Source organism: Pithys albifrons, chromosome 3 (assembly GCF_047495875.1).
Source record: "Pithys albifrons albifrons isolate INPA30051 chromosome 3, PitAlb_v1, whole genome shotgun sequence".
Taxonomy (NCBI): Eukaryota; Metazoa; Chordata; class Aves; order Passeriformes; family Thamnophilidae; genus Pithys; species Pithys albifrons.
Genome location: NC_092460.1, coordinates 71,241,353 through 71,268,897, shown reverse-complemented (window position 1 = coordinate 71,268,897; position 27,545 = coordinate 71,241,353). Strand labels below are relative to the sequence as shown.

At 38.3% G+C, this 27,545-nt stretch overlaps 1 protein-coding gene across 1 annotated transcript in view; it reads right to left on the bottom strand.

The window, feature by feature from the left end:
* Positions 1-27,545, bottom strand: part of NELL2 (neural EGFL like 2) — a 136,712-nt gene that overhangs the window by 58,504 nt on the left and 50,663 nt on the right. The window contains exons 10-13 of the mRNA XM_071552355.1: positions 20,336-20,427; positions 17,524-17,626; positions 14,439-14,567; positions 1,070-1,195 (exon numbers count right to left, since the gene is read on the bottom strand). Coding sequence (XP_071408456.1) covers positions 1,070-1,195; positions 14,439-14,567; positions 17,524-17,626; positions 20,336-20,427 — 450 coding nt within the window. The remainder of the gene's footprint in view (positions 1-1,069; positions 1,196-14,438; positions 14,568-17,523; positions 17,627-20,335; positions 20,428-27,545) is intronic.

Here is a 27,545-nt window from a genome sequence, read left to right as displayed (position 1 = left end):
CAAACGTGGAGCCAAATTCAGTTTGGAATGTGAGATCTCTAATGGATTTCCAGCATGTTTAACACAAGTTTGGTTGTCCATAGCTCTTGAACCATAATGAATTTCATAAAAGTACATTTCAGCAAATATGAAGAATGCAATGTATGAAGTCTTGAGAAATACCTGCTAGATAATATGAACTTAAAGGCAGCTTTACTGAACAAATATAGCCTTTTATAGAAAGAGTTAACATGTTCCCCTGTGCACACAAAATAGCAGTGCTATTTTGCTCACACACACTTTTGTTCACCAAGGAAACATGCCACATCATCGAATCATATTTTATTTATCTGTCTAGAAGGGAAAAAACCAATTCTCCCAGGAACACTTAAGAGTCAGCCTGGCTCTGATACCAAAGAATGTTATGAATGTTCAGCATTTACTTCATAACCCTAAAGTACCCTGAAATAAAAGAACAGTAGAAGAAAGTCAGTACAAACCAAACACCTCCTCTAGCACATCCACTGCAGTAAAGTGAAAAGGGAAGATACCAGTGGAAGACCGATCATACTGTCCACTGGTGTCAAGGCAAGCAGAACTCCTGCTCTCTCACCTCAGGGTTCACCTGGGGAATCTGACTGAGCCATAAGAACTCAAAATGAGAATACAGCCACTTCTATTATCAAGCAAATTTAACACCAACAAAAGTTTGCAGTACAGTCATACTCCAAATGAAGTTGTACTGGTATGGAATATGGGAACCAAGTAAAACATAGCATTATTTTGACTTGCTTATTTTTCCCTTCAGTCTCCTCCCTTCACCTTTTTGATCAGCACCCAAAACCATGCAGACCTTTAAAACAATCCCAACTTGCCCTACAATTTCAGGCAAACAATATAACATACACATAATATATAAAACGCATTAGCTTTTCTGCGCTGTAATTTTGTAACTATTTTGGTGTTTATTCTGTTCAACATTTCATTTGATGCTCTGTGACTCAAACAAAGACTAACTTTAGAAGAATCATATCAGTGCTCTTAAAGACTATCATCCTGTTACTTTCTTCCACAAATACACAGCTCTTACCTGTACACGAATAATCATCAATGCGTATATATCCTGTTTTGCAGACACACATAAAGGATCCTGGTGTGTTGACGCACACTGTATTCTCACGACAATAGTGCCGTCCTTCAGCGCACTCATCAATATCTGTGAACAAGGCAAAGAGGAACACAAGTCAAATTCAGCGGTGTCCTTTGCAATCTCTCTACACTGCTATTCATTTCCACCAGTACAATTATATAAACACCTGCTCCAGCAGAAAGAATTGAAACTTGATAAAATACTTCCCAGGGCAGAACACCTGTTGCAGTATAAAGTCCTAGAGCAAACTCCAGACATAAATCACTGCAGACATAGACTTCAATACCTAATTGGGTTTGGTATTCTATTGTGCTGCAAATTTAGACATATTTCTTGTAGCAGGTTATACTGTAATGGTAAGACAGAGAAAGCACTACCAATAACAAAAAACCCCCCTTCTGCACACTAATATTATACTGCAAAGAAAATCTATATTAATTGGAAAGTGCTCAGTGACACACTGTTCCTGTATTACTAACAATACAGACATCATTACTGAGACACTCTGTACACCTAGTTATATCATCATACAATGTGCCAATGAACTTTGCTACCAAAGCATGCTAAAAATCAAAAGGGTGGATTGGTGGCTTGATTTTTTTTCCCCCTGCTCATCAGTTTTGATTTCCTCTCTGTTTTCAATGATATTTATAGCTTTCAGAGTTGAAAATAAAAACTCTGGATGGAAAAATGTTTTTGTTGCAGAGTCTAATGATAGTTCAAAACTACAGTTTGTACCTATAAACTTAAATCAGGTTGACCTCTTAATGATGTGATACAGTGTTAACTTCTGTACTTTATTCCTGCTTAGGTTGTATGCTTACCAATTCTCTCTTCCAATTCTTATCTTCCCAGGGTCTTTAAATCAATAGCTATTTACCAACTGCATTCATTGCCTGTTCTTTTATCTAGAAGATAATTTGCCTTATAGTACAAGGCAATGTAGCATACTGAATACTAGTGATTCTGTAGTAAGTTTCTAATGTCATTCAGTTTTGAAAAAAAACAAACTATTTTCCCCATTTCCTCTGTCCACTGGATTCTGCTGGAGAAGCTAGAGGAAGCTGGCTACAAAGTATGAAGGTGGTCCACTGCAAATGCTGAGGGTGGTGAGCCTAGTCTGCTTTGCACAAATTCAGTTTCGAAGAATTCCATGGCTGATATACTTTAACTGGCTTCCTTTCCTCCCTTTTCCTGTAAGCTCTGCAGATATGCAAGAATCACAGCTCTATTAAGGTGCTAGTTTGTAACAGCTAATTTTGCATGTGTGAGGATATATACACAAATGATACATGTTCATTTGTGTATCTACAGTGAACACAGTGGGCATACTAAGGCTCAAAACACATTTTGTGAACATCATCTGAGAACACCAAAAAGAGTGAAGCTATCATAAGACTACCACAGAGGAAGCTGGTTTTGCATGGAAAGTGGAATAGGGTACACATCTCCTGACTTACAGATGTTCTGGAGTAACAGAAACACTGAGCTCACAAAATCAGCCAGCAGTTACAACATATGCCTCGGCCTCTACAATAAATGATGCAACTTGTGTCTTTCGTAATTTCAGTTCACAACTACATATTAAATTAATGGTGTTGATTTGTATTTAAGTAACAACATCAGTCTTTGAGTAATTACAGGCCTTATGTTCTCAGTGTCAACAGACTGTTGAAAAGATAGTTTTGGCACCCTCACAAAATTCTACTTAAAGATCCAAAGCCTCAAAACCATTAAACAGAACTTTCCGAAAACTATAATAATGATTGCTTTGGCAGGCAAATAGCCACAGGAGACCCAAAACACCAATAGTTTTATTTTGCAGTGAAAAAATTAAAGTCAGACCTACTTTGATTCAAATCTTCTAAGCTAGAAGTACTCTAAATAAAACCTTCCATTTTGCCAACATACCACGTATTGCAGTTTTGCAAAACGTTTTATTTATAATTGCCATTTTTAAAACCTTGCTTGTTCAATTGATACCAGAAAAAGAAAGAAAAAAAGTATACACCCCACAACTGATCAGGTTAACTTTGAAGTGTTTCACTTGAACAAATCTGATTTTCGGTGTTTTTTTTTTTTAAATGGATTTGCAAATATGTTGCTCACAATTTTTAAATGCTCAGTGAAAACGAAAAGTCTTTCCCACTCAGCTTTCTATTATTGCTACTATCACATGGTTATGTTACGTTGGCAACTAAAGACCCTATACATCATGGACACACAGCAGATAAGAAGCTGCTCTAGCAGTTTGCAACTTTAATACTAAGTATAGTTCAAACAAAAAGGGTAATGTAACAGTCAAATGACAACTAGTCACACAGAGATTGACCACACTAAAAGTATACAATTCCATTCCGCTTTAAGCACTTCTCATGCAAGCTTCATATATATTAGGTTAAGGTATTACTGATCAAGGAAGACTGAACAGGAGCATGGAAGGAGCCCAACATCTGTTCTCTTTCAAAGCTACTGAAAAAGCACTGTCTCATCCTGCTTACTGATTGAAAACACTGAAGCAGTCTTTTATTCATGGTTTAACTCCAGGCAGCAACCAAGCCCCACACAGCCGCTCACTCCCTGCCCCATCAGCAGGACCCAGGAGAGAATTGTAAAGAGCAAAAGCCAGAAAAGTTGAGATAAAGACAGTTTAATAGGGAAAGCAAAAGCTGCACACACAAGCAGGAATTCATTCACCACTTCCCATGGGCAAGCAGGTGTTCAGTCATCTCCAGGAGAGCAGGGCCACATCGTGTGTAACAGTTACTTGGGAAGACAAATGCCATCACTGCAAACGTTCCCCCCATTCCTCCTTCTTCCCTGCACTTTATATACTGAGCATGATGTCATATGGTCCAGAATATCCCTTTTGTCAGTTTGGGTCAACTCTCCTGGCTGTGTCTCTTCCTAACATTCCATACACCCCCAATCTCCTCGTCAGTGTGGCAGTGTGAAAAGCAGAAAAGGCCTTGGCTCTGTGTAAACCTTGCTCAGCAATAATAAAAACATTTCTATATTATCATCCCTGTACTCAGCACAAATCCAAAACACAGCCCTATTGCAGTCACTGTGAAGAAAATTAACTCTACCCCAGTCAAAACCAGCACATCACCTTAAGATATAAATGCACAACAGAAAACCCGATGCATTTCAGTATCTAAGAAAGCCTACAACATTTATCTTAATTTACCCCTGCCAAAAAGCCTAGTTAGCATATTAATGCACATTCATGTCTTGCTGTTCAGCCAGTTAGATACTGAAGTCAGTTTAACAGGATGAACGCATCACTTTAATGGCTCTACACATTCAACAATAAAGGCCTGTGTGCTTCAAGTCTGTGATGTGATACTGAGCCATCAGCTGTGATGTACTGACAACAATGTAGTCATGGAGATCATCAACCTGCTCTGTTCCCAGTGGAACAGATAAAATGGGCACCTCTGGGAAAACTGGTTAGTTCAAAAGTGTTTGGAATCTGCACTTCAATGATTTATTTATACTTGAAAAACATAAAAAACTGCCTTTCTTTATGCCCCAAGGACTCAAACAAAATTTATGCAAAATAGATAACCAAAGAAATGTTTCCCTGTATCCCTTCCTCCTGCACCCAAATGAGTTTGCTGCCCCAGAGTAAAATTCCCAGTTATGTTTTACAATCCCATTAATAAGACAAGAACTTGACCTGCAATCTGTAAATCATTGTTGACCAAAGACTCACACTAAAAAACAAAGCCTCTCCTTAGACCTCCCTACACATTATTGCCTTTATTCACCACAAAAGCCTTCCAGAACAAATGAGTCTGGTAACTAAGTCAGTAAATACAGGCTGTTAAGAGAGGAGGCTATTTCCAGAACTGAGAATCCTTTATGGATAGTATCCTGCCTCCAGCCATTTCCCTTAAAACTCAATGGTGTCTAACACCAGTTATCTCCCTGGTTGCACTTACAGAGAAGTAAGTGCAGACAGGGAGATGCTCTTCTAGGATTTTTGCAGCAAATAATTAAGCATCAAGGAAGAGAGAGAACAGGAGCACGAAAAGCTTTATTTTTAAAAATTATTTTGTAAGTGCATCAAAAATTACCCTGAACACATGAGCACTGTAGATTAGACCTATAATTTAAAAACAAAACAAACAAAATCCCCACAGTTTTATGTTAATGAAAGATTGTCTTCAATGCCTATAAATATCACATTTACCTGCTCAGCAGATGTTACTCAACAATTAAAGGACTATAAAAGAGGAAAATGAATAGTGACTGATCGCAGCAATCAATACCATTTAAAAAGTAAATGTGAATTTAAAACCTTCTGTCCTTTTACTTTCTCTTTGTCACCCCTCCACCGACAAGTCCTTCTTTTCTCACCTTCTACCTCTGATACAAGCTTCTCTGCTGTTTTCCTTCCTCAGACAATTTTTACCTGAGTAAGTTTAGTCCTGTCTCCAGTTCTTGCTCACCTTGTCTCTCTCTCCTCCTGTGTTCAATCCATTCCTTCACCAGCTCTTACTCCTTGAAAGAAAAAGGATAGACCGTAACTTTGAAGCAAGTTCCCACCAGCTTACCCATCTGTGAAAGTACTGGGCTTTTTCCTTCCGCCACCAAACACACTAACTCATCCTCAAACTCTTCCTTCCCAAATTCTTCTGTGTTTGGTACACTGAAACTTTTCAGCTCATTACTCTAAAAAAATGCTTCAAGTAGGGTCTCTCCCACTTCCCCAACCATATTCCCAAGCTTCTATTTTTTTGACTTTCACACACAGCCTGATTTCAGTATCTTGTGTGCTTTGGTTTTCATAACACTATCCCCTCCCATATGCCTCTTCTTGTGTATACTCTTTCTCTCTTACTAAGAGGACAAAATATCTTGTGGCTCTGGCACAGCCAGCCCTTGCTCCTCCTTCTCCCACAACTATCTCTAGGTTCTCCATCACCTGGTAAACCTATGGTTTAACTATTACTATTACTCCAGTCAGTCACAAAAACAGCACTTCAATTTTATTTTACTGAGCTCTATCTAATCCACTGCAGCAGTTTTTTCGACTGACATATTCAACAAACGATGTAAAACATCAACTTTAATCAAAATTGTGTATTTATTTCAGCTGACAGTACCACTACAGTCACTATCACTCCTACCCTCTATAGATAATTTTTGACCCTCTTCTCTTTACACCCTGTGCCTCTGGTGTTACCAACAGCCAGTAAAAAGCCTGATTTCAACAGCAAATTACCAAGAGGTAACACAAACTATCTACCTCTGAAACTGGGTTTTTTGGTTTAGAAGGGTTTTATTACTTTTATTTTTGCCTACCTTTCTACAGCTGTGTGTCTCTCGTCCCTCAAAGATTAAAAACACTAAAACCTGAGGAATCACAATATAACTAGCCTTGTGAAGCAGGAACATACCACACATACTGAGTTAAAGCATACAAAAACAACCTCAAGTATACAGGAAGACCAAGGAGAAAAAAAAAATAACCTTCCATTATCCCTGCCATGCTGCTCCCAACAAAGAACTTGGGCTGCTAAAAATTCACTGTAACAATGCATAGGGAAGGTAAGAAGAGTTTGGCTGCTACTTGTGTGTATTGATTTTTACTGAATTATTAACAGACCTTTAGAGTATCTCGGTGAGTTGGCTTATTAGTGTTAGCATTGTTGTAATTAAACTAATAGGAGGTTGTTATATCTTGGCTAGACTGCTAAAGCTTCAATTAAACTAAAAATAAATTCAAATTACTCAATCTTAACACAAGGCATATTCTGTCCTAGCCCATAACTAAATTCACAGATAACACATATACACACTGTACACATCTTGATGACTTTCTCTTCACACTATTTTAGATCTCTGATCTTTGCTTAAGTTCATGATTTCTTTGTCCCTCTGCTGTAGCCAGAGAGGGCGCCATTAAGACAGAAAATACTCTTGAAATAAAAGCAAAGTCACTCAAGGTCTACATTCCTTGACAGATGCTCTATATAGCTTTGAAAGGACACAATACAACATTACAGTGTTTCAGAAATATCATTTTTATCAGTACAAAGAGTTGTTTTTATTTCAAGTTGTCCCAGTTTTAGGAAAGGAAGACAGACTGTTGAGATAAAACTGTACTTGTTAAAACATGCAGTAGGAGATAATGTTCAACAGCTACTCATGAGCATGAGATTCATGGAGGAAAATGAAGTCTTCATTTCAGTCTCATAAAAACATCACTGGACTACACATATATTACATAGTTTTAAAAATATATATCACAGAAAATTTCTGAAAACAAATATTGCCTGCCATCATGTAATGTAATGCTTTACTTGACAAACTGCATCTTCTTATTTATTTGTTATAATTAATTCATATGGTAGCATATACGTGATAAAACAAGTAATTATATACAGTTATCTGTCAGACATAAAAGCATCCCAGGGGACCTTTCCTTAGGCACCAAATAACTAGTTTAATGCTGTTGCATACTGATAATAGAAAGGATTTTGTATATTATTAATTAGTGAATTGCAAAAAAAAAAAAATCAGAACAACTCACTGAGATTCCAGTTCATGATCTAACCACCTTCAGCACTGCACTTCATTAGAAATAGGTCTTTAAATCTGAATTGCAAAATCATATTTTTCTTCTTTTACTTTAGTACGACAACTTATTGTGAGCTGTGAATGTCAGGAATTTCAAAATACATGCCCCACTGTTAATGTTTTTGTTTCCTCCTATTTTAAAAGGGTAATAAGGAGCATTAATATTTTTATACAGAATCTACAAATATGTATCGGATTCTTCTCAGGAAGAGACAACACAGATTGTACTGCATTGGTGTATATAAAACTCCTTGTTGAAAGACAGTACCAGTAAGCAGTGATAAGGCCACTGTGGGTGGATTAGACTGCTTTGGGGGTTTTGGGAGGGCCTAAACCATATAGCACATTCCTGTAAGCTATCCAGGAGGATTACCAAATGTTGTACAGAAAGAAGTAGTGAGCGATGCCAAACTAGTCAGAACACCATAACAGACAGAAACACTGTGGCTGCTATTTCTCTGCTGCCTTCACAAAAGAATATTAATTTTAAATTCAGTTTGCCTTAATGCAAGGCATTTCTGTGTCTTTGTTACAGCTCTTGGGGACCCACCCTCTATGCACTGTTAAGACTGTGTCACACTTTTAGACAGGTTTTAAAAGTTACAAAAGAAACCCAACCAGATGGCTGTCGGAACTTTTCAGCACTGTGAAAGGACCTAATTATTTCAATAGTCACCTCCCAGCTACTAGTGAAAACTGCAGCAATGAGCAAAAGGGAAGAAAAAAACCCAACAAAAACTAAGACTTTAGTTTCTTTTCTCTTTTCCTTGGAGGCTGCGGATTTAATTAATTAATATGAAAACTTTTACCTTAATTTTCCATTTAAACCCATTTATTGCTGGTGGAAAAGGGCTGTTCTCAGTACAATAACGCCTCTCCTTATCAGGAACTAGTAGCACAGAGGAGTTCAAAAGAGTTTTAAAGACGTTCCTTTTATATGACTAGTTTCAAATTTGTTTTTAATTGTTGTACCATCACTGTCAGTACTGGCTATAGGGGGATGACAGAATCAGTCTCAATATAATTCCTGTGGAAGTACATAAACTCTAGTAACAGTGAATCAATTCCTGCAATTTGTACATGTACAAGCTACCCCACTGCTTCAAGTGGTGGAAATAACCTGTACTCCAGTATGCACTATGCTTTATGAACTGGTATGAGGGATACTACTTGCACACTTTAAGTTAGGAATATGCTTTAGTATTTTCCTGAAGTAGAGCCATGGCAAACATGAAGGATTTGACCCACTCTGACACATTGATATATTAGAACTTGATAATTCTTGTCTGATAATTCTTCATATTTAGATTTCTCAGTAACATAATGATGGAAATGACACTGTCTTTGATGAGAAAAATATTAATAATTGATAGTACATAATGCTACTTAATATTAATGTCCCATTTTAATATTAATAATATTTAATTAGTTTTTAATAGATATTTGAAAATAACATTCTGCCCTCCTAGAGTGAAAGTTTTTCTTTCTGCTTGATTAGTTTCTCAATCCAACTCCAAATGACAAGGTAATGATTCAAACACTGCCAGTTGATGGAGATTGAAAATCTTTATTTCTTAGCTATATGTAATACTATTGCCACGTTTCACTTATGAAAAAAGAATTTATGTATGAAGACAGGAACCTTCGCAGGTTCACAAAACTGACAGTATTGTAGAGCTCCTAAGTAGGACTTTCACCCCAAAAATACAGTGCATACCGTGAAGACAGAAAAGCTGGTAAATAGCCCAGTATTGCTTATTAAAGACCCAGAGGACTTCATAGAATAGATTTTAATGCTCTGGGGTTTATCTCGATTACTTACACTCTTCCCAGTATTACACTTATTTTAAGAAAGAGCAATTTGTTGATAACTGTACTTGGCCAATACAATGCAACATATCCTATTGCAATTTGATTATTACTATTTATCTAAGATTTTTTTCTCATTACTACAATCTGTAGAAATCATATTCATTTTGAAAATGAAATTTATTTTTGTAATCCAGTAGTTTAAACCAGTAAGGCTAACAGTAAGAATAACAACAGATTGTACTAATTAGGAAAGTGAAGAAGTGTAATGTTTATATCATTGGTGAAGAGGGCTGAATAAAGTATTAGAAATTTTATACAAATCCAAGGATGTATTAGCCATCTTTTCAAAGAGAATCAGAACATACAACTCCGAGTGAAGGGAAACCTGATGAGGTCCAACCCAGTGGCACTTCTGACATGCTTCAGACATCTCTGGAAAGTGACAATTTATCATCTAGGACTGTTTACTTCCCTCCACTGATGATGATTCCAATCAAGCCAACTTATTCAAAAGCAGAGTTCTAAACTGAAATCCTTTCCCCCTCAAGGGACAATCATCAGTGAAGCTGATGCAATTCTCAAAGGAGACAAAGACACTCAGTATTTGGTCTAATTTCATCTGCTACACTTGAACGTAGAACAAACATGACAACAACAGGAAAAAGTATAAATTAGAATATAAATGGAAAATAATTTCACAAAAACTTGTTTAATACTACTAAATGATCCCAAACCATTAACATAAGCTAGCTATGCTGTATACTGTCCAATTAGTACACCTAAATTTCCAAATATCGAAAAATAGACATGGTCCACACACCCATAAGGTAAATTTGTGATGGGTAAATGGTTGACCCTGGTCAGTAATTTAGCATCCAGCACCTGCTTCCTTGCTCCACCATCCAGTTGGATGGAGGAAATAATGAAAAAAGGAAAAAGAAGAAAAAACTCACAGGTTGACATAAAGACCATTTAATACATGAAAGGGAAAAATCGGGGGAAAAAGTGATTCAAAGGCCATGACTCTCCAGCTCCCACCAGCAGATTGGCACCCAGACAACCTTTGAGCAGTCACCCCAGAAAGAGTACACCTGTTCTTACTGCTGAGAATGAAGTCACAAACTTAAACCACACCACAATGAAGAAAAATCTCTACTATGGGCAAAAATATGTGATATAAAATGGCCTATGCACAAGGGAAAATCCTCTTGATAAGGAAATAATAGCTCAGTTTTCTCAGGTCTTGGCCTTCACAAAAAGAATACTGTATTCTCTTGTCTTCTTTCTTAGATCTGCTCTCCTCTCTATTTAACCAGCAATCCTTAGCCACACTTCTAAGGTGATACCAGATTTTGCAGAAAAATAAATGAAATACACTCCTCTACATGCATCAGAATATCTTGGCAGCCAAGAGTTAGACTATATATCATTAAAAATCTTTTCAGCATAACTTCACCGCCACAAAAGTAGTGGGCATTAAACACTATTTGAAATATATCCTGGAGTCTGATCATCAGTTTGAGAGTACTGCAGGTGTTGTTTTGGGAAAAACTAATTACACTTCAACAGAACATCTGGCTTTGTAAAATGTTGATGTTAGGTAGGCTATATGCCGAGGATGCTATATTCAGAAGCACCTACATCTTGGCAGCACAGCATAATCCATACCAAACCTGCCCACAAAGTATCTCAAACTTTATAATAACCTGAGGCAAAAAATAGATTACAAAGTATTTGGAATAAGGCTTACAGCAAGTCAATGAAGAAATCCCAGTTCTTTAAGTATTGCTTTACACAGTCCTCTGAGGGAAAGCTAAATGTAACATAAATATTAACAAATGCTATATTTATAAAACATCAAGTTATCCACCATAACAGTATCTGGGGACATCACACAGCTTTGGAAAGCACCGTTTTTTTCTAGGATAGAAGCCAAACCCTTCCATCATTCAGAGGAAATTTATGCAGCTTTTCCAGACCCACATCGAAATCAGCTTTGAATACTTTTATTTTTGTTCTTCTACCTTAAGAAGTTCTGCCAATGGAAGAATCATTGCTTCTGTTTATTCTTTGAATTTTGACAGTGCTGAGGCACAAATCAGAATTGCATTTAGTGAAATTTGGCTCTAACACAGAACCAATGACATCCAATTTTGCCATGTATTTGAAGTTTGTGAAGTGCAAACATAGAAACAGCTCTTACACCTATGGGCTCCAGCCATTACAAGAAGCCTTCTCTGAAAGTGTTTGTGTTTACTCAACATTTCTGCATTTGACATTTCTCACAATTCAGGCCACAATAATGGGGCAGAGGAAAGAAAGGGCATCTGCCGAGAGAGGGAGAGTGGGACTGCCTTGGCCTTTCAAACTGAGGCCTAGGATTATTGTGCCCTTTGTGGTTACTCAGTTTAGTATCAAGGTAAGAGTCTCTTTCCAGAAATAAAAAACCCTAGTGCTCAAAGTCGTATTTGGTCTGAAAGAAGGGATACAATATTAAAAACACAACTCTGAAGAAACATGGACATTTCAATCTGCTGTCCCTTCTCTTCCACAATCTTAAGAGTTTCACATTGTGACCTTATTTCCTGTCCTTCCAGCATATGACCCTCACACCCAGGCAGAGACAGTCAGTCAAGGACAGGTGTGTGTCATGTCATGTACAAACTGTGCACAGTTAAGTGCAGTGCCTTCACTACAGTTACAGTGTGTAACCAGCAGCAAAGCCACGCTGTCTTGCCTGCTGAGGTAGCTTTGCCCGTGGCTAGGAGAACCTCTTGTGGAAGGAACCCAACCTCCTGAGCTTTGTTCACATGGGCACATCTTTCTAATGGACTTACTTCTGCTACCTTCAATGGGGCCAACTGTTCCTACATCAGGAACATTTTTAAGTGAGATTTGAATGCATTCAAACATAGTAATATGCAAAATTATTATTTTTATGAAAATAATGTATCCCAACCTTTTATTCACATCTCATGTTCTCTGAAAGCAGTTAAATAGTTTGATCATTACCACCCAGAAACAATGTCATTTGCCCATACAGAAGCAATTGTGCCAAGAAATCTCAAAAAATCGTCACATTGAAATCAGGTATTGCACAAACTGGTAAATGCACTTATAATACAAATGCATCATCCTCACATACAATAATCTACTGTGTCCTCAACCATTTCACCTCCAATGCTGATCAAAAAGCTTCTTTTCTTTTTTTGTTTATGGCATGCCTGACAAGTTTCACACAAAGCAACAGACTACTTAAAGTGACATGAAGATGACTAAGAAAGCATAATTTCTTTTTCTACTTTCATTTAGTGGAATGACAATAGAGCCTCAGAAAAAAAACTTCTCAAAGCACCTGATTTCACCATAAGTCCATTGCTACAGTAATCCCCTCAAACAGGAAATGGCTAGCGAGTTCCCAGAAATGCAAATCCACAGTCTAAGCCACAGCACAGTTTCCAGGGACTATGGGATAAAGAGTGGTTGATGCTAAAAGTTATACAGCAGGTCCTGATGTCAGATGCCTACTGGGACATGATGAGGAGCAAGGGATTTCTTTCTGTATGGTTCTTAGTTCTACTTCTCAAAACTGGCTTCCATCAGAAAGCTTACCATAAACATCAAGCAGTGATGTATATGAAGCTGAATTAATTATATGCTCCTTTCCTGAAAACAGCTGCAAATTCTCAAATCTAAATCCACAGATGAGCATTCCCACTGACGTTAATGCACCTCCAAACTCAAGCGAGCTGCAGCCATTAACTTTAGGAGAGTTCAGCTGAAGGAGAAATCCCAAAAGGCATTGATCCATCCCTTTTATTGTGCACCACCAGACAACAATGCAGGTATTAGGTGGGACTGCAGAGTACCTTAATGCACAGATGCCCGACTTTCAATTTCATCCGAACCAAACTACTTATGAGTCAAATCTCATCCTGCTGCCAACACTTAAGCTTCATGGTAAGAATGGCCTGACAGCACACTGGCATTATGTGTTTGCAGAACAAGGGTTTTAATGAGGAATAGCAACAGTTGGCACAGAAATTAAGAGACTGTGAAGAGGACTTCAGCTTTTGCTGCTGGAGTGGGGATGGGTTTTTTTCACCTGATTATGATAGATTGTAGAGATCATTCTCTTCTAATTAAGTACCTTGTTGCTCCCTGATACCAAAAGACCAACTCAAATAATAAATCTTTACTCACTGTGATTAACAAAACTAGTATCTAGTCTAGTACTTTGCATTTCCTAGGGGAAGAGCATGGGAATGGGCAGCAGTGAAGAGAAACTAAATATTACTCTCATATGTTTATCAAATGGTTCACTTTTAGATTGCCTGAGGATCCAACTATCATAAAAAAAAAAAAAGGGAAAATTTCCTTTCACAGAATCACACAATATGCCAAGTTGGAAGGGACCCACAATGACCATTGAGCCCAACGCTTAGCCCTGCACAGGACCGTTCCCAAGAATCACAGAATGTGCCCGAGAGTATCACCCAAATGCTTCTTGACCTCTGGCAGGCTTTGTGCTGTCACCACTTCCCTTGGAAGCCTGTTCCAGTGCCCACCCACCCTCTGGGTGAAGAAACTTTTTCTAGTCTGTGATTCTGTAATATCCAACCTAAAGCTCGAGGACATAACTTCAGGACATTGCCTTGGGTTGTGTCATTGGTCACCACAGAGAAGATAGAAACGTGTTTCTCATTCAAGACCTCAGTCATACCAACTGGTCACCTCCACTCTGATCAGATTTTCTGAAAGAACTTAATTGGAGAGATGAGTTGATCAACATGCTGCATATCCAGTTCATTGTGCTGACCAGGTCTATCTCTGACAACTTATGAATCAATATATTTATCCCAAAGTAATTTATACAACAGAGCTAATCATTTATACAAGGTATTACCTTCACAGTAGGCATTGTCCTCTCGAAGTGCTCGGAAGCCATCTCGGCAGATACAGACAGCTCTGTCATTCAAGTTTCGACAGACCGAATGCTCCATACAGCCATGTCCTTCAGTGCAAAAGTCATGGCCTGCACAGAAACAAACATGATTGAGGATTAAAAAGAACCCATGGATTATAGAACATCCCTGTCAAAGACAGTCCTATCTTTTTCTGTTAGGTCAAAGAATACCCTTCTATTGTCTGTGAGATATAGAAAAATAAATTGTACCAAGCATGAAATGGATGAAAGGGGTAGTAAAGGCCACAAGAACAGACTGTTCCTAGGTCTTCATTTCAATTTCAGGTTATGGCATTGATCTGAAGCAGCTGGATAGGAGGCTTGCTTAAATCCCCTTACTGCCTCCTTGTCACTCTTCTTTTACAGAACACATCTTAATGATATATTTCATGTAATTTTTTTTGTTTGTTTGCACATTTACAAAAAAGTTCAATAGCTTAGACATTCAGCATCTAATTTACTAGTGGGATTATTTTTCTAGCACCTTTTGTTCCCAAATATATTTATAAAATCCTTCTACATTTAACCATAAGTCTTTGATTAACACTGATTTGTTTTTCTTTACTCTTCCCTTTCACTCTTCCTTTTAAGCTCCACTGAACGAATACTCATTGTATCATCCTTTCCATTCCAGTGGATTTTATTTTTAAAATCTCACCTTTAACCATCCCCATTTCCTATTTTCATATTTTTTTCTCTTCCATTTTTACTGAGCATGATCATTTTCCACCTTAATTACAAATTTTTAAGATTCTGAAGTTCTTTTCCAGGTTGGAAACTCAGTAGGATTTTTTTAACATTTTTTTCCATTTGCTTTAATGAAATTTAATGATGTTATGTTGCTGAATACCATTAAATCATCCTTTATCATGCTGAAATCAAGCTGGTTGTAGTAACTGACTTGAAGCTTCTAGCTTCCGCATTTGTACATAAAGGTGTGGGGCTTGTGGCCTTCATTGTTTTCTCATTAATTTCACTTGCTTCCAGTTTCCTTCTTGAACTGAAGCATTAGAATGGATCAAGCAACAGTACTCTTTTCCAACAGCTGTTTTCTTCTCTCAAAACCACAGGGGAAAGGGCAATGTGGGTCAGGCTTACGTGACCACAACTGGTATAACAGCAACAGTCCAAAATGCAAGCTGGAATCAGGCTGCAACACAAGCCTCTTGCAAAATAGCAAACAAGTATTTGCTGGCAGTAAAGATTATTATTTTTTTATCACTCCACCTGGTTTATGTTTCATATTTTGCTGTGAAAGAGATTCTACCCCTAACCTCACAGAAGCTTAGTTAAACAAGCATGCCAAGAGTGCAAAGGGCTTGGGGGTCAGGTCAAAGAGGTCTTTTGTGCTTGGACATCTTAGGAACAGTGTGAAGCAACAGTAAAGAAGCAAAACAAGACAAGGAAACAGAAAAGTCCATAAAGAAAAAAAAGAATGTTTTAGTACTGAGACCCAGTGATATGGTCATAATGGAAACATTGCAAACCTACTGTGACAAGAGGCTCATGCTTTTCTTTCTCTCTCTCTTTCCTGCTGTGGATTGTCTCTGCAACCTACAGACACACTTTGGTAATGTTACTTGAATATTATAATTCACTGCAGCTACCAGAGTGCTGGTATCTAACAGGACATTCAGGAGCAAAACACTCCATGCTTTCACTGAGTTAGAAAGTCTTCAATATTCCTTGATCACAACAGAAGTGTGTGTGTCAAGACAACCTCTTGCCATGATAACATCTACTCTTTGCCTTTCTGTTGTCCTTCCCATTGAATCCTGAGTTTATGGCAAAGCAATAATCTTATTTCTGGATCTCCTGACCTGTATTGCACTGTATCAGATGTTCATTACCTATCTAAGAACATACATATCATCCAGAAAGGGTGAGGGCTTTTTTACTGATTTTTTTGTATTCTTAAGATTCACAGCACTCATGCAGCAGCTGTATTAATAAACAAAACACGTGCTGCTGAATAACAGCCTACAACAGCTTCTTGTTTAAAGAATAAGCTCTTCAGCTCATGCTACCATGGCCAAGCTACCATAGTTCAGGGAGGATTGAAAATGTTCAGAAAGCACTCAACCAACATATATTAAAATTTTCTAGCTACACCAGGCACAAGACACATAGAATTATCTCTAAGCCATTGAAGATTTTATAGAAAATTATCGTTAAAAAATCCTTTTTGACTGTGACAGACTTCAAGACCTATCTCCTCTTAAGTTCTTTGCTTCTACTTTCTTATCTCTCTGCTTGATGTCATTAATCATTACCGTCATGTTTGCTCTGAGTAGCACAGAAACAGCTATAGCTGCACTCTTATTTTCAGTGAAGCATACCTAAAATCCATCCAAAGCCTAACATCTTCTTTCAGGCCAGGTATCAACTTATCTTATTTAGCTACAGAAGAAGCAGACACAACCACTTGAAGATGCAATTGCTCATAGCTTTGAAGATGCCAGTCTTGTCCAGATCAGAAGAGTGGGCCAAGGACACCGAACACTTCCTACACCTCTCTCCTTTGGTAAGGACCAGACCAGGTGTAACACACAAAGGTACACAGAATACACAATTGTTCCCCAAAGCTTGTGCTTATAGATGCAGACTGCAAATTCAAACAAGCAGACAAGTTACTCCAGTATTTGAACAACTGCTTAGCACAAATAGTTCTCTGAAAGAGATATCTCAAAGCACCTCAGAAAGATCTTGGTGATCATGGACATTTCTCCAATCTCATTTTGTTTGGACACTGGAGTAGGTGAAGAGTATTAAATCACTAATTATATATATTATTTCTTTGGCTTTCCACTAATTTTGAAATAAAACACATAAATACGTTTCACAGAATTTATACTAGTAGGCATTTTACAATTTTCAGATGTCACAGTGCTATTCAGCTTCGCAAGATTTACAGTGATTACCATCCATATGCGTGTCCTATTCAAAATTATCAGAAAAAATGTCTATATAATCCATAAGAATGGAAAATTACACTGAGTTTATATAAATCCTGATATTACCTTACCTTTACAGATTTTGCAGCAACTGTGAGGTAAAAGAATCTGTTGAGATTCTGGGCAGTTCAAAGCTGGACAGATGTCTTTTGGAATACGTTGCATTTTGTGGTCCTGTTAAATTGAGGTAATTGATTAATACTGTGAGATAGGAAATAAAGAAAATTATAACTTTGGTGCATTTTTAGCATTGCAATACACAAACAAAATAGTTTGTCTAGGCCAAAATCCAGGTACCTTCAAAAACCATTTGAGAGGACAAGATAGCACAATAAAAGCATCGGGAACTCCCCTACATTCAAACCTCTTCAAGGAAGCAAAGTGTGACAACAACTCTCTTTGTTCTTTGCTGTCAAGCAACTTTCCTCAGAAGTTTCTCTGACATTATGTCTGAAACAGTAACAATTATTTCTCAAAAACTGAGGTGCCAGATTTGAGAATCAAGGGTCCTCATAATGAATACTCTAAAGAAGCTTGTTATTTATACAGCAACTAAAATCAAACTGGAACATCTCTGATCCCACTGCTGTCTCAGTAACAGTGATGGAAACTGGCCTGAGTCCTTATTAGGAAAGAGAGGGAGTCTCAGCTAAGTTTGGATCAGGTATCTGGAAATGTACAATACCACAGGACGATATCTGAGTATCTTCAGGCACAGAGTGCAGGTCACATGAAATCACTGCAGTATGACCACACAAAATGATTGCCTTAGCAATCTGGCTACCACAGATGTACCACCTTTAGGCTCCCTTGGGCCCTAAATAATGTGTCTTGCAGTGCTCTAGTCACGACATGGCAAAGAAAGAAAACAAGGCAAACAACAGCATGTCCCTTAGGGAATCTGCCTTATAATAAGGAATCTGGTTAAAATAAAGAGCTCAATGAACTCAGAACCCTGTATTTCTGCATGTAAGAAAAGCATCTAAAATCATGTATATGCCATTACATGTATTATTATTATTGTGGGTCTAGCATTTAATTTTAAATCCTCTTTAAGCTTGAAATATAAAGAGGAACATGAACACAATGGCCAATATCAAAATTACTGCTCAAACTTTACCTTAAGCAATCTTGACAGAGAAACCAACCCTAATCTGATCATAGAGTAAAACAAACCAGCCATAGATGTGCTGTACACAAGGACAAGCAAAACCTAGCAATTCCACAAGATAAATTTACCTTTGACAGAAATAGTATCAGTTAGGGTAGTCTGGATTGTGTTTAATTCTTCCATAAATTCAAAGATAATTTTTCATTCACTTATTTATAATAGTCAAACAGAAAAGTGCATGCCTATAGCAAGCAAAGCTTCAGTAGCCAAACAAAACAAATCATGATGGTTTTAATTACATGCAGACAAAAAGAAAAAATTCCCTATATTGCCTTGAAAACATCATTATAAGCCTTCAAGCATGAAATCAGTACTTGTGCCATTCTTATTAATATCTCTTGGCCTAGAATCATTAATTATACCCTTATATGAGAACTCTGGTAGTAATAAAATAGAGTCTGCCTATGAATTCCTAACTGACCAGTTTACAGTATTTAGATCTTCTGCTCTGAATTATCATTCCAAAGGCTGTTCAGCAGAAACTCTGTGTCCTTCAGTCTTTGAAAAAGCAACATTTCAATGAGCCAAAGTTGCTGCCTACTGTTTCTGCCAGGACAGTGAGGTAGCCCACCAGCAAACAAGTCGGATCTATCAAACACAGACTAGGTCAGCCAACAGAGGCATTTTTTTTTATATACAGTATCGCAATTGCCAGCTGTAAGGAACACAAGGCAACCTCACATACCTTTTCATGGTTGGTAATTATACCCATTGACTAATCATAGAACTTATGTCCAAAGTGTCATGTTGAAAATATGAGGTCACAGCCCTGTAAAACCTACAGCTGAATCCAAAATTATTTCTGGTCAGCTTCTCCTTTCTTTTTTAAAAAGGGTTTCAAAGCATGTACTGCAGGAATTAAACTCACAAAGATTAAAATCAACAGCAGTAGGACAAGAGTCCCCTGTTCTTCTTTGTAAAACATATTTTTTACTAACTATGAAAACGTCTGAGATTTTAGAAACTGGTCGGATAGCTGCATGGCCAAAGAAGTTGCTCCTGTCTTTTTTCTGCCCTAGAAATGTGCATTCAAGTTTCCCACTCAAGTCCACAGAACGCAGGCCTCTACCCAGACAGGATTCCTCCCCATTCCTCCCCTGGAGGGGTAACACGCAATCCACTGCAGCAGTCTGTGCAATTCTCAACCTACAGCTGTCCCTGGGTATATTTTCACTACAGAGTGCACTTGTGCCCTGAAGAGCAGCTCTGTTCATACAGCAGAGCAAGACTGACCCAGCATCAAGGATGTTCTGTTTACAAACAAAAACCCCAACCCTACCCCATTTCCATCACTAGAAATACCAGACACCTGGTATACCAGCTCTTTTCCTTCTTTTTCCTCTGGCTTTTCCTTGAAGAATTATCCTAAATTCCAAATTACGTCCCCAACACATTCATGTATTCCTTACACCTGATCACATAATCTTGGACAATAGCAGTGCACATGGAAACAAGGTAGTCTGCTGCTGTTTTACTACTGATGATGGAGGATTGTCAAGTTGCATCATCAAAGCTTGCAGCTATATGCAAAGTAAATTTATTTGCAAAATTTGATGTGGAACTCAGCAAGACAAAACAAACATAGGACCTATTAGATGCCTTTTCTGTTGTCACTTCCCAAGTTAGACCTGTCTGTATTTCAAAAGTTCCTTTCAGTGGGACTTTGATATTTCTACATGCAGGAATATTTTTGCCATCAACAGTATTCTTACCTTGCACTCAAAGAGAACACAGTCCCCTGAGCTTGAATACACAGTTTCTCTTTGTCCTTCAAAGTAGGTTCTGCCTTCAAATACACACACCGCTTCAAAAGAAAATTAAAAGAAAATATTAAAAAAACATAATGATTTTGTATAAAAGTGTTGGCACTCTGCTTATAGAGCTATACATTTTCTTAAAGATAACTGCATTTCAAAATGAAAAGACTGAATCACTTGCAAGAATATTCTAAACCCATCCCTAAGACTCTTGGATAATAAAACAAATAAAACAGGGGAGAAAAAAACCCCACAAAATAATCATAAAAGCACACATAAGTAGAAGACGAAGGATATTGAAGCGATGTGGACTACAGATAGCTACTGAGACAGCAGAAGATATGTCTCTCAGGTCACGCCAAAGAAACTATGATTGCCTGAAACACAGCTCAGGTACACCAGAAAATGGAGCTGTGAGAGCAGTGCCAGTGGTATGAATAAAAAATTAATTTCTTGAAGAGGAAAGCTGCACAATGAAGGCTGATCACTGCAGCCACATCAGACCTTTGACAATTCAACACCCCACACAGTTATTTAAACATTATGGATTTGTATCTTGATTATCCTAGCTATTTACCTCTACTACTGAAGTATATTAGAGTATATGAATTTTATTGTACAAGAACTGACTCAAGTCTCCAATGAGCAAACAACAGAATGATATATCCAGGATAAGTGTTTGTTATACTATGGTCTGGCCTAGTGCCATTCCTGCGATCTGGCAGCACCAGGTTTTACAGCAGCATGATGATACAGCTCATACTGGATTGCTCACTAAAGTTCCTATTAAGTATTTAAGAGTTATATAAAACATCTTCACAGCAAACTGTCTTTTGGGTTTTTTTAATAGGTTCATTACTGCAATTACATTATGCAAAGCATAAAGACTGGGGAACATACTGCTTGGTATAGAAAATCAGATGTCTGTCTCTGTTGCTTAGTACACAGTGAAGGCTCATCAAGTAACCATAATCATGAAATAACAGGACTAAGTTATAACTTCCAAGTTCTAGATTACATGTTAGAGGTCTAATTTGCTAACCATTGATTTAGTGATGCAAATCAATTATGCTTTCACAGAGAGATTTATTTATTCCATTTAAATAAACTCAAATTCACAGACAATTTTAAAGTATCTAAAAGTATGTGAGTGGGGTTGTTTGTTTGTTTTTATTTTGCATGACCTATATTAATTACCATTACTTCCGTTATTTTCATTTCTGCTTTACTTTTCTTTTTTAACTTGCCGCTCCTTCTTATTACTTTGTTAGCATGAAAAGTAGAGTTTTGTAACTGATGTTGAAAACTAAGTGATGGGTATAGCATCAGGTTTTTTACATTTTAAAATATGAGTTATATCTTATAAAATATAAAGTATCACAGCATTTTGCAACACTCTAAATGCCATAAACAGCAGAGTTTACAGTCAGACTTAATAAACCAAATACAGAAAAGAGCACAGGAGAGAGTCCAGGGGAGAGTCCTAGGGCTAACAGAAGGAGGAACTTTGTACAACATCCACCAAGAAAGGTCACAAAGAGTCAAAAAAGCTCAATACAGTGTATCTTTACCAGAAAACATGATCTTCTAGAAGGAAGTATGTGAAAAAAATCTATATAAATCTCTATGAGGGATTAGATGATCTTCAGTCCAGACAGAACAAGACAATCATCCAGTCATACATATCACCTCCTATGTATTAAAGCCCATGACACTAAACTGAAATATTCACATCCTAAGCCCTCTCCCTCACCCCATAAATTTCAAACTTCTAAGAACAACTACATGTGACAGGAATAAATGAAGTACAGCAATGCCCAAGGACCATAACGGCAATGAAATGTTAACACATCCTCATGTTCCCAACAGGCAGACAGGAAAGGCAAAAGACATCAAAATCACTGTCATTCTATCTTGGAAGAAAATACACATTCCTAAAGCCAAAATATTCTCAACATATGAGCAAGACTATCCAGGCATCTTAAAAAAAAAAAGAAATTAACCAAACTACGTCAAAGTATAAATCCACTGAATCCAGGCTCCCTATTAATGGCAACAAACCTGATTCTTCAGAGAAACACAGAAAATAGCATACACAGAAGAATCACTGAAAGAACACATCCAACCTAGTGTAAAATCAAAGCTATTTTTTTATTCCACCAATAGCCTTTGGAAGCCTTGGCATATGAAACTACTGCAATGTAGTGACACTGCATCACAAAGACTTGCTTTCAGGAAGAAAATCAACTCTCTTCCTTTAAGCCTTAGAAACAAGGAAAACTTAGAAATTCTGGGTCTGTAAGAGATGGTTTTGCTCAGACAGTCCTGACCCTTTCCCATGTACCTTCATATAGTCAAAGACTGTTTCTCAAAGGTTGGAACATGGCAGCAGAACGCACATTTCAAGACACTTGCCTGTGTGGGTCCCAGAAGTTTCCAGCAGTGCTCACATTCCCACCCACACAACCACAACATTTGGCCATGACAAAATCACAGAATATACTGAGTTGGAAGGGATCCACAAGGGTCATCAAGTCCAACCCTTATCCCTGCACAGGACCACACCCAAGAGTCACACCATGCGCTCGAAAGTCTTGTCCAAATGCTTCCTGAACCCTGGCATGCTTGGCGCTGTGACAACTTCCCTTGGGAGCCTGTTCCAGTGCCCAACCATCCTCTGGGTAAAGAATCTTTTTTCTAATATTTCACCTAAATCTCCCCTTAGATAACTTCACGTCATTCCCTTGGGTCCTGCCACTGGTCACCACAGAGAAAAGATCAGTGTGTAACCCACTTTTTCCCATCATGAAGAAGTCATAGACTGCAATGAAGTCTGCCCTCAGTCTCTTCCAGGCTGAACAAGCCCAATTACCTCAGTGGCTCATCATACAGGTTCCCCTCTAGGCACTCCACCATCTTTGTATCTGCTTTGAACATCCTCTAATAGCTCAGTATCTTTCTTACATTGTGGTGCCCAAAACTGCACACAATATTCAAGGTGAGGCCACCCCAGTGCAGAGCAGAGCAGGACAATCCCCTCCCTCGATTAGCTGGCGATGCTGTGCCTGATGCCCCCCAGGACACGGGTGGCCCTTCTGGCTGCCAGGGCACTGCTGGCTCATATTCAACTTGCTATCGATCAGGACCCCCAGGTCCCTTTCTGTGACACTGCTTTCCAGCATCTCATTTCCCAGTCTGTACCTACACCTGGGGTTTTCCCATTCCAAGTGCAGAATCCAGCACTTTCCCTTGTTGAACTTCATGTGGTTGGTGATTGCCCAGCCCTCCAATTTGTCCAGGTCTCTGCAGGGCCTCCCTGCCTTCGAAGGAGTCAAGTGTTCCTCCCAGTTCTGTGTAATCCGCAAACTTGCTTCGTATCCCCTTCCCATCCTGTGTCCAAGTAATTTATAAAGATGTTGAAGAGCACAGGGCCTAAGATGTAATCCTGTGGAACACCTCTAGTGACAGGTCACCAGTCTGATGTCACCCCATTCACTGTTACCCTCTGTTTTCAGCCTGTGAGCCAATGGTTCACCCACCACATGATGTGTTTATCCAGCTGTGTGCTGGACATTTTGTCCAGAAGGATCCTGTGAGAGACAGTATTGAAAGCTTTACTGAAATCCAAAAGAGATTACATCAACTGCCTTCCCTTGATCAGCTGGGTTGTGAAAAAAGAAAATCAAGTTTGATAAGCAGGACTTTCATGAAGCCATGCTGGCTGTGACCAGTGACTGCACTGACTTTTAGTTGTTTTTCAATACCTCCCGGAATAATCTTCTCCATAACTTTATGAGGCATTGAAGTGAGACTCACAGGTCTGTAGTTTCCAGAGTCCTACTGCTTGCCCTTCTTGAAAACTGGGACAATGTTAGGAAAATTCCATTCAGCTGGGACTTTTTTGGACTCCCAAGGCCACTCAAATATCATTGAGAGGGGTTTTGTGGTTACATCAACCAGATCTTTGAGGATTCTGGGATAAATTCCACCAGTCCCCATACATTTCTAGGGAACCAGCCAGAGCAGCAGACCCTGCACAATTTCAGGGTCAACTGCAAGTTGATCATTCTCACAGTCATGGTCCTCCAGCTTAGGGCACTGAGACCCCCTTGGTCTGCCATCTGTGTTGACAACAGAGGCAAAAAAAACCTGTTAAACACCTCTGCCTTGTCTCTGTCCCTGTTTGTGAGGTGACCAACCTATACTGCCTATTGCCATAAGTATATTTGAAAAAACTCTTTTTACTGTTCCCCGCATTTCTTGCAGATTCAATTCCTGCTGAGCTTTGGCTTCACAAATTTTCTCCCTACAGTGGCAAGCAGCATCTCTGAATTCTTCCCCTGTCATTTGTCTTTGCTTCCACTGGACAGCTAAGAAAATTACATCTCATCCATTGAACTTGGGTAAATAAACATTCCAAGCATTTTGTTGTGGCTTTGCCAGCACGATTATAAAGCTCTCAGGTATTAGAAACCTGTCTATACAGAGTGACCAAACTATGTTTAAGAAAAAAGAGAAAACTCAACAAATAATAAATGCCCAACTGAAAAAAATTAATTGAAACTAAATTGAAAACCTCTTAAGAACAAGCTCAAGCATGTCTTATGGATTGCTGCTCTGACTACATTTAAAAGGGATACTTCTTAAAATCATCAAAATAAAGACTACTTGGATTATTTCTTTTCTATCAGTATTCTCTAAAACACGAAAGATTCCATCATATTTAAGCAGTTCCTTCCATTAAAAAGCAGCAAGAACTAAGGTATGTTTTTAACCTCTAATTTGGCCACAATCACTTGTATTTTCTCTTCTCACCAATGCTAACCTAGCCAAAAACACACAAGCATTTCCTCCACACCAGTACCAATGGCATGTTAACATATTTAACATGACAAATACCAGTGGGTTTAGGGATGGTGTAGGTTTGCCAGTGCATGCTGTCTTTTTTTCCTCCTACTACGGTCATAAATGCCTCTGTTCCTTTCCTGCTCTCTTGCCTGGCCACTTCTCTTCCATTGCCCACTGAGGAGGCATCCTGACAGACAACAAAAGGCAGATTTTCATCAAGCTATCATAAGGCTTCTAAAAACTTGAAGATTGTCTGGTTAGGTGAGTATTGAGCAACTTGGAAAGATTTCTAGAAAGATAAAGCTACCAATTTTTTTCTGCCCCACTTTCAACCTAAGACATTGGGACTCACATCCCAGGCAGTGTGGAACAGAATGTTCCTCCTTCCTCCTGATTGTCACAGCCAGTAAATATCCCATGATGCTGGTGTTTCCTGTCTATTTTCCTCCAGAAGTAAAGATTTGTCAGCAACATGAACATCTGGACTAGTATTGTATAATTGGAAAAGTCCAGCGAAGATTTAATTTCTGCTTGGCTAGATGCTTCCCAGGATATTTTGATTAGTTTGTGATTAGTATCTCTCTGGGGAAGCATATCATCTTTCATCTTCTAAGTACTTTCATTCGACAGGCTAAGTCACAGGCAAGACATTACCTGATTATTAGTTGTTCCAGACCTTGATAGTTATTGCCTGTGTAGGATTTCATTTACAGCAGAATTACATCACCCATTTCCTCTTGCCATCAAACTTCCACATTCCCCTGGTGCCTAAAATAATGTATGTTATTAAAAGAACAGGTTTCTAAGAAGATGAAACAGGAAGCCTACAAAAAGTGCTCAGAAGTTTGACTACTCTTGATCTATTTTTATACACAAAGTGATCAAATGTTACACTGGTAAGCAACTCTACAGGATCTAAAAAATTATTAGCAAGGTCTGCTTCTATTTACGCAGATGTAGTGATAATACAACTGTCTCCTGTACTATTATTTAACACACTGTCATGACACAACATCTTTTCCATATTCATCCAGCAAAAGGAATCTTTCAGGAGCCTGCTGGCTGTTGTGTTTGGTCAATGAATTATCAACAGTTTGTCAAACCATGACTTCTCTTGCACAATCCTTTCTTCTTCCCACTGGCCTCCAAATGACATTTTCCTTTTGCATTTTTTAAAATGTCCATGCAAAATCCATGACCCAGCAAACTCCTGTTTTATGTTCACCAGGTTCTCAGGAAGTCATGCAGTACATTGTCTCATTTCTGTATTACCTTCAGTGTCTAGATTTTTTATGCCTTCTCACAAGGAAGGCCTGTACACTTCCCTGTGGTGTCTACAGCTGATTCAGATTCAGATTTATCACCAAGGGACAATAGGAAGTTTAGCACATTGTGAATTCCTCAAATCACTTTAATTTCTTGTATCCACAACTGCCCAATGACTGGCAGATGGGACTTGAAGTTTTGTGAAATTTGTCAGTAATTATGAATGTACAATTTAAATCTGGTAATGAAGTATGTTGCTGCATTCTTTGTTCACTTATATTGGTTGGTTGGCAGAGGGGAAACCCACCCAAAATTACCTCACACAAAAAAATCCCCAAAATCTGTCTCATTCATTTCATTTTCCACCTCCTCCTTGGAACCTCCTCGATTACATTTTCCACTGTTCAGAGATCAAGGCTTAGGCATTGTGTAAGTCCCATTAATCCTACTTTGCAAGCTTACATAGTGCAAAACCACTGTGCAGCTTCATCTGTACAAGTACACACAGAGATAATCACCACCTTTCCTGAATTTCTGTCTCTTGACTGCCACATCATTACTAGACATTGCTCTCACCCCCTTTCTCATTTATCTTTGCAGAGATTTGGGCATAGTTTCTTCTCTGCTCAATTTCTGGAGAGCACAAGCTCCTGTTACTGCAGTCAGTGAGGCTGAAGACTTGACTCATGCCATGCCATGTCCCTCAACAATTCAAAATTATTCCAAATTTCAAACTGAAAAATATATTGTTATGTATTTTTTCCAGTCAATCCCTGCTGAAAAGCTGCATATATCTGCTTTTACTTACCCAGCTGAAAAAAGAAAATTTGATTCAATAAAAAATAAGACAAATAGTAATTGATTCCTTATTAGCTGGGAAAGCTAAATGTCTCTATTGTAATACGAAGTCAATGTTCTACACTGCTTTTACAATCACCTAGCATCTACAGCGTGAGCCACCTCCAATAACACTAACAGGTTGTTTAGTCACATTGGCAAGGAGTCAATCTAAAATCATAAATTCCTTCCCCTACCTGTCATGTTTGCTGTG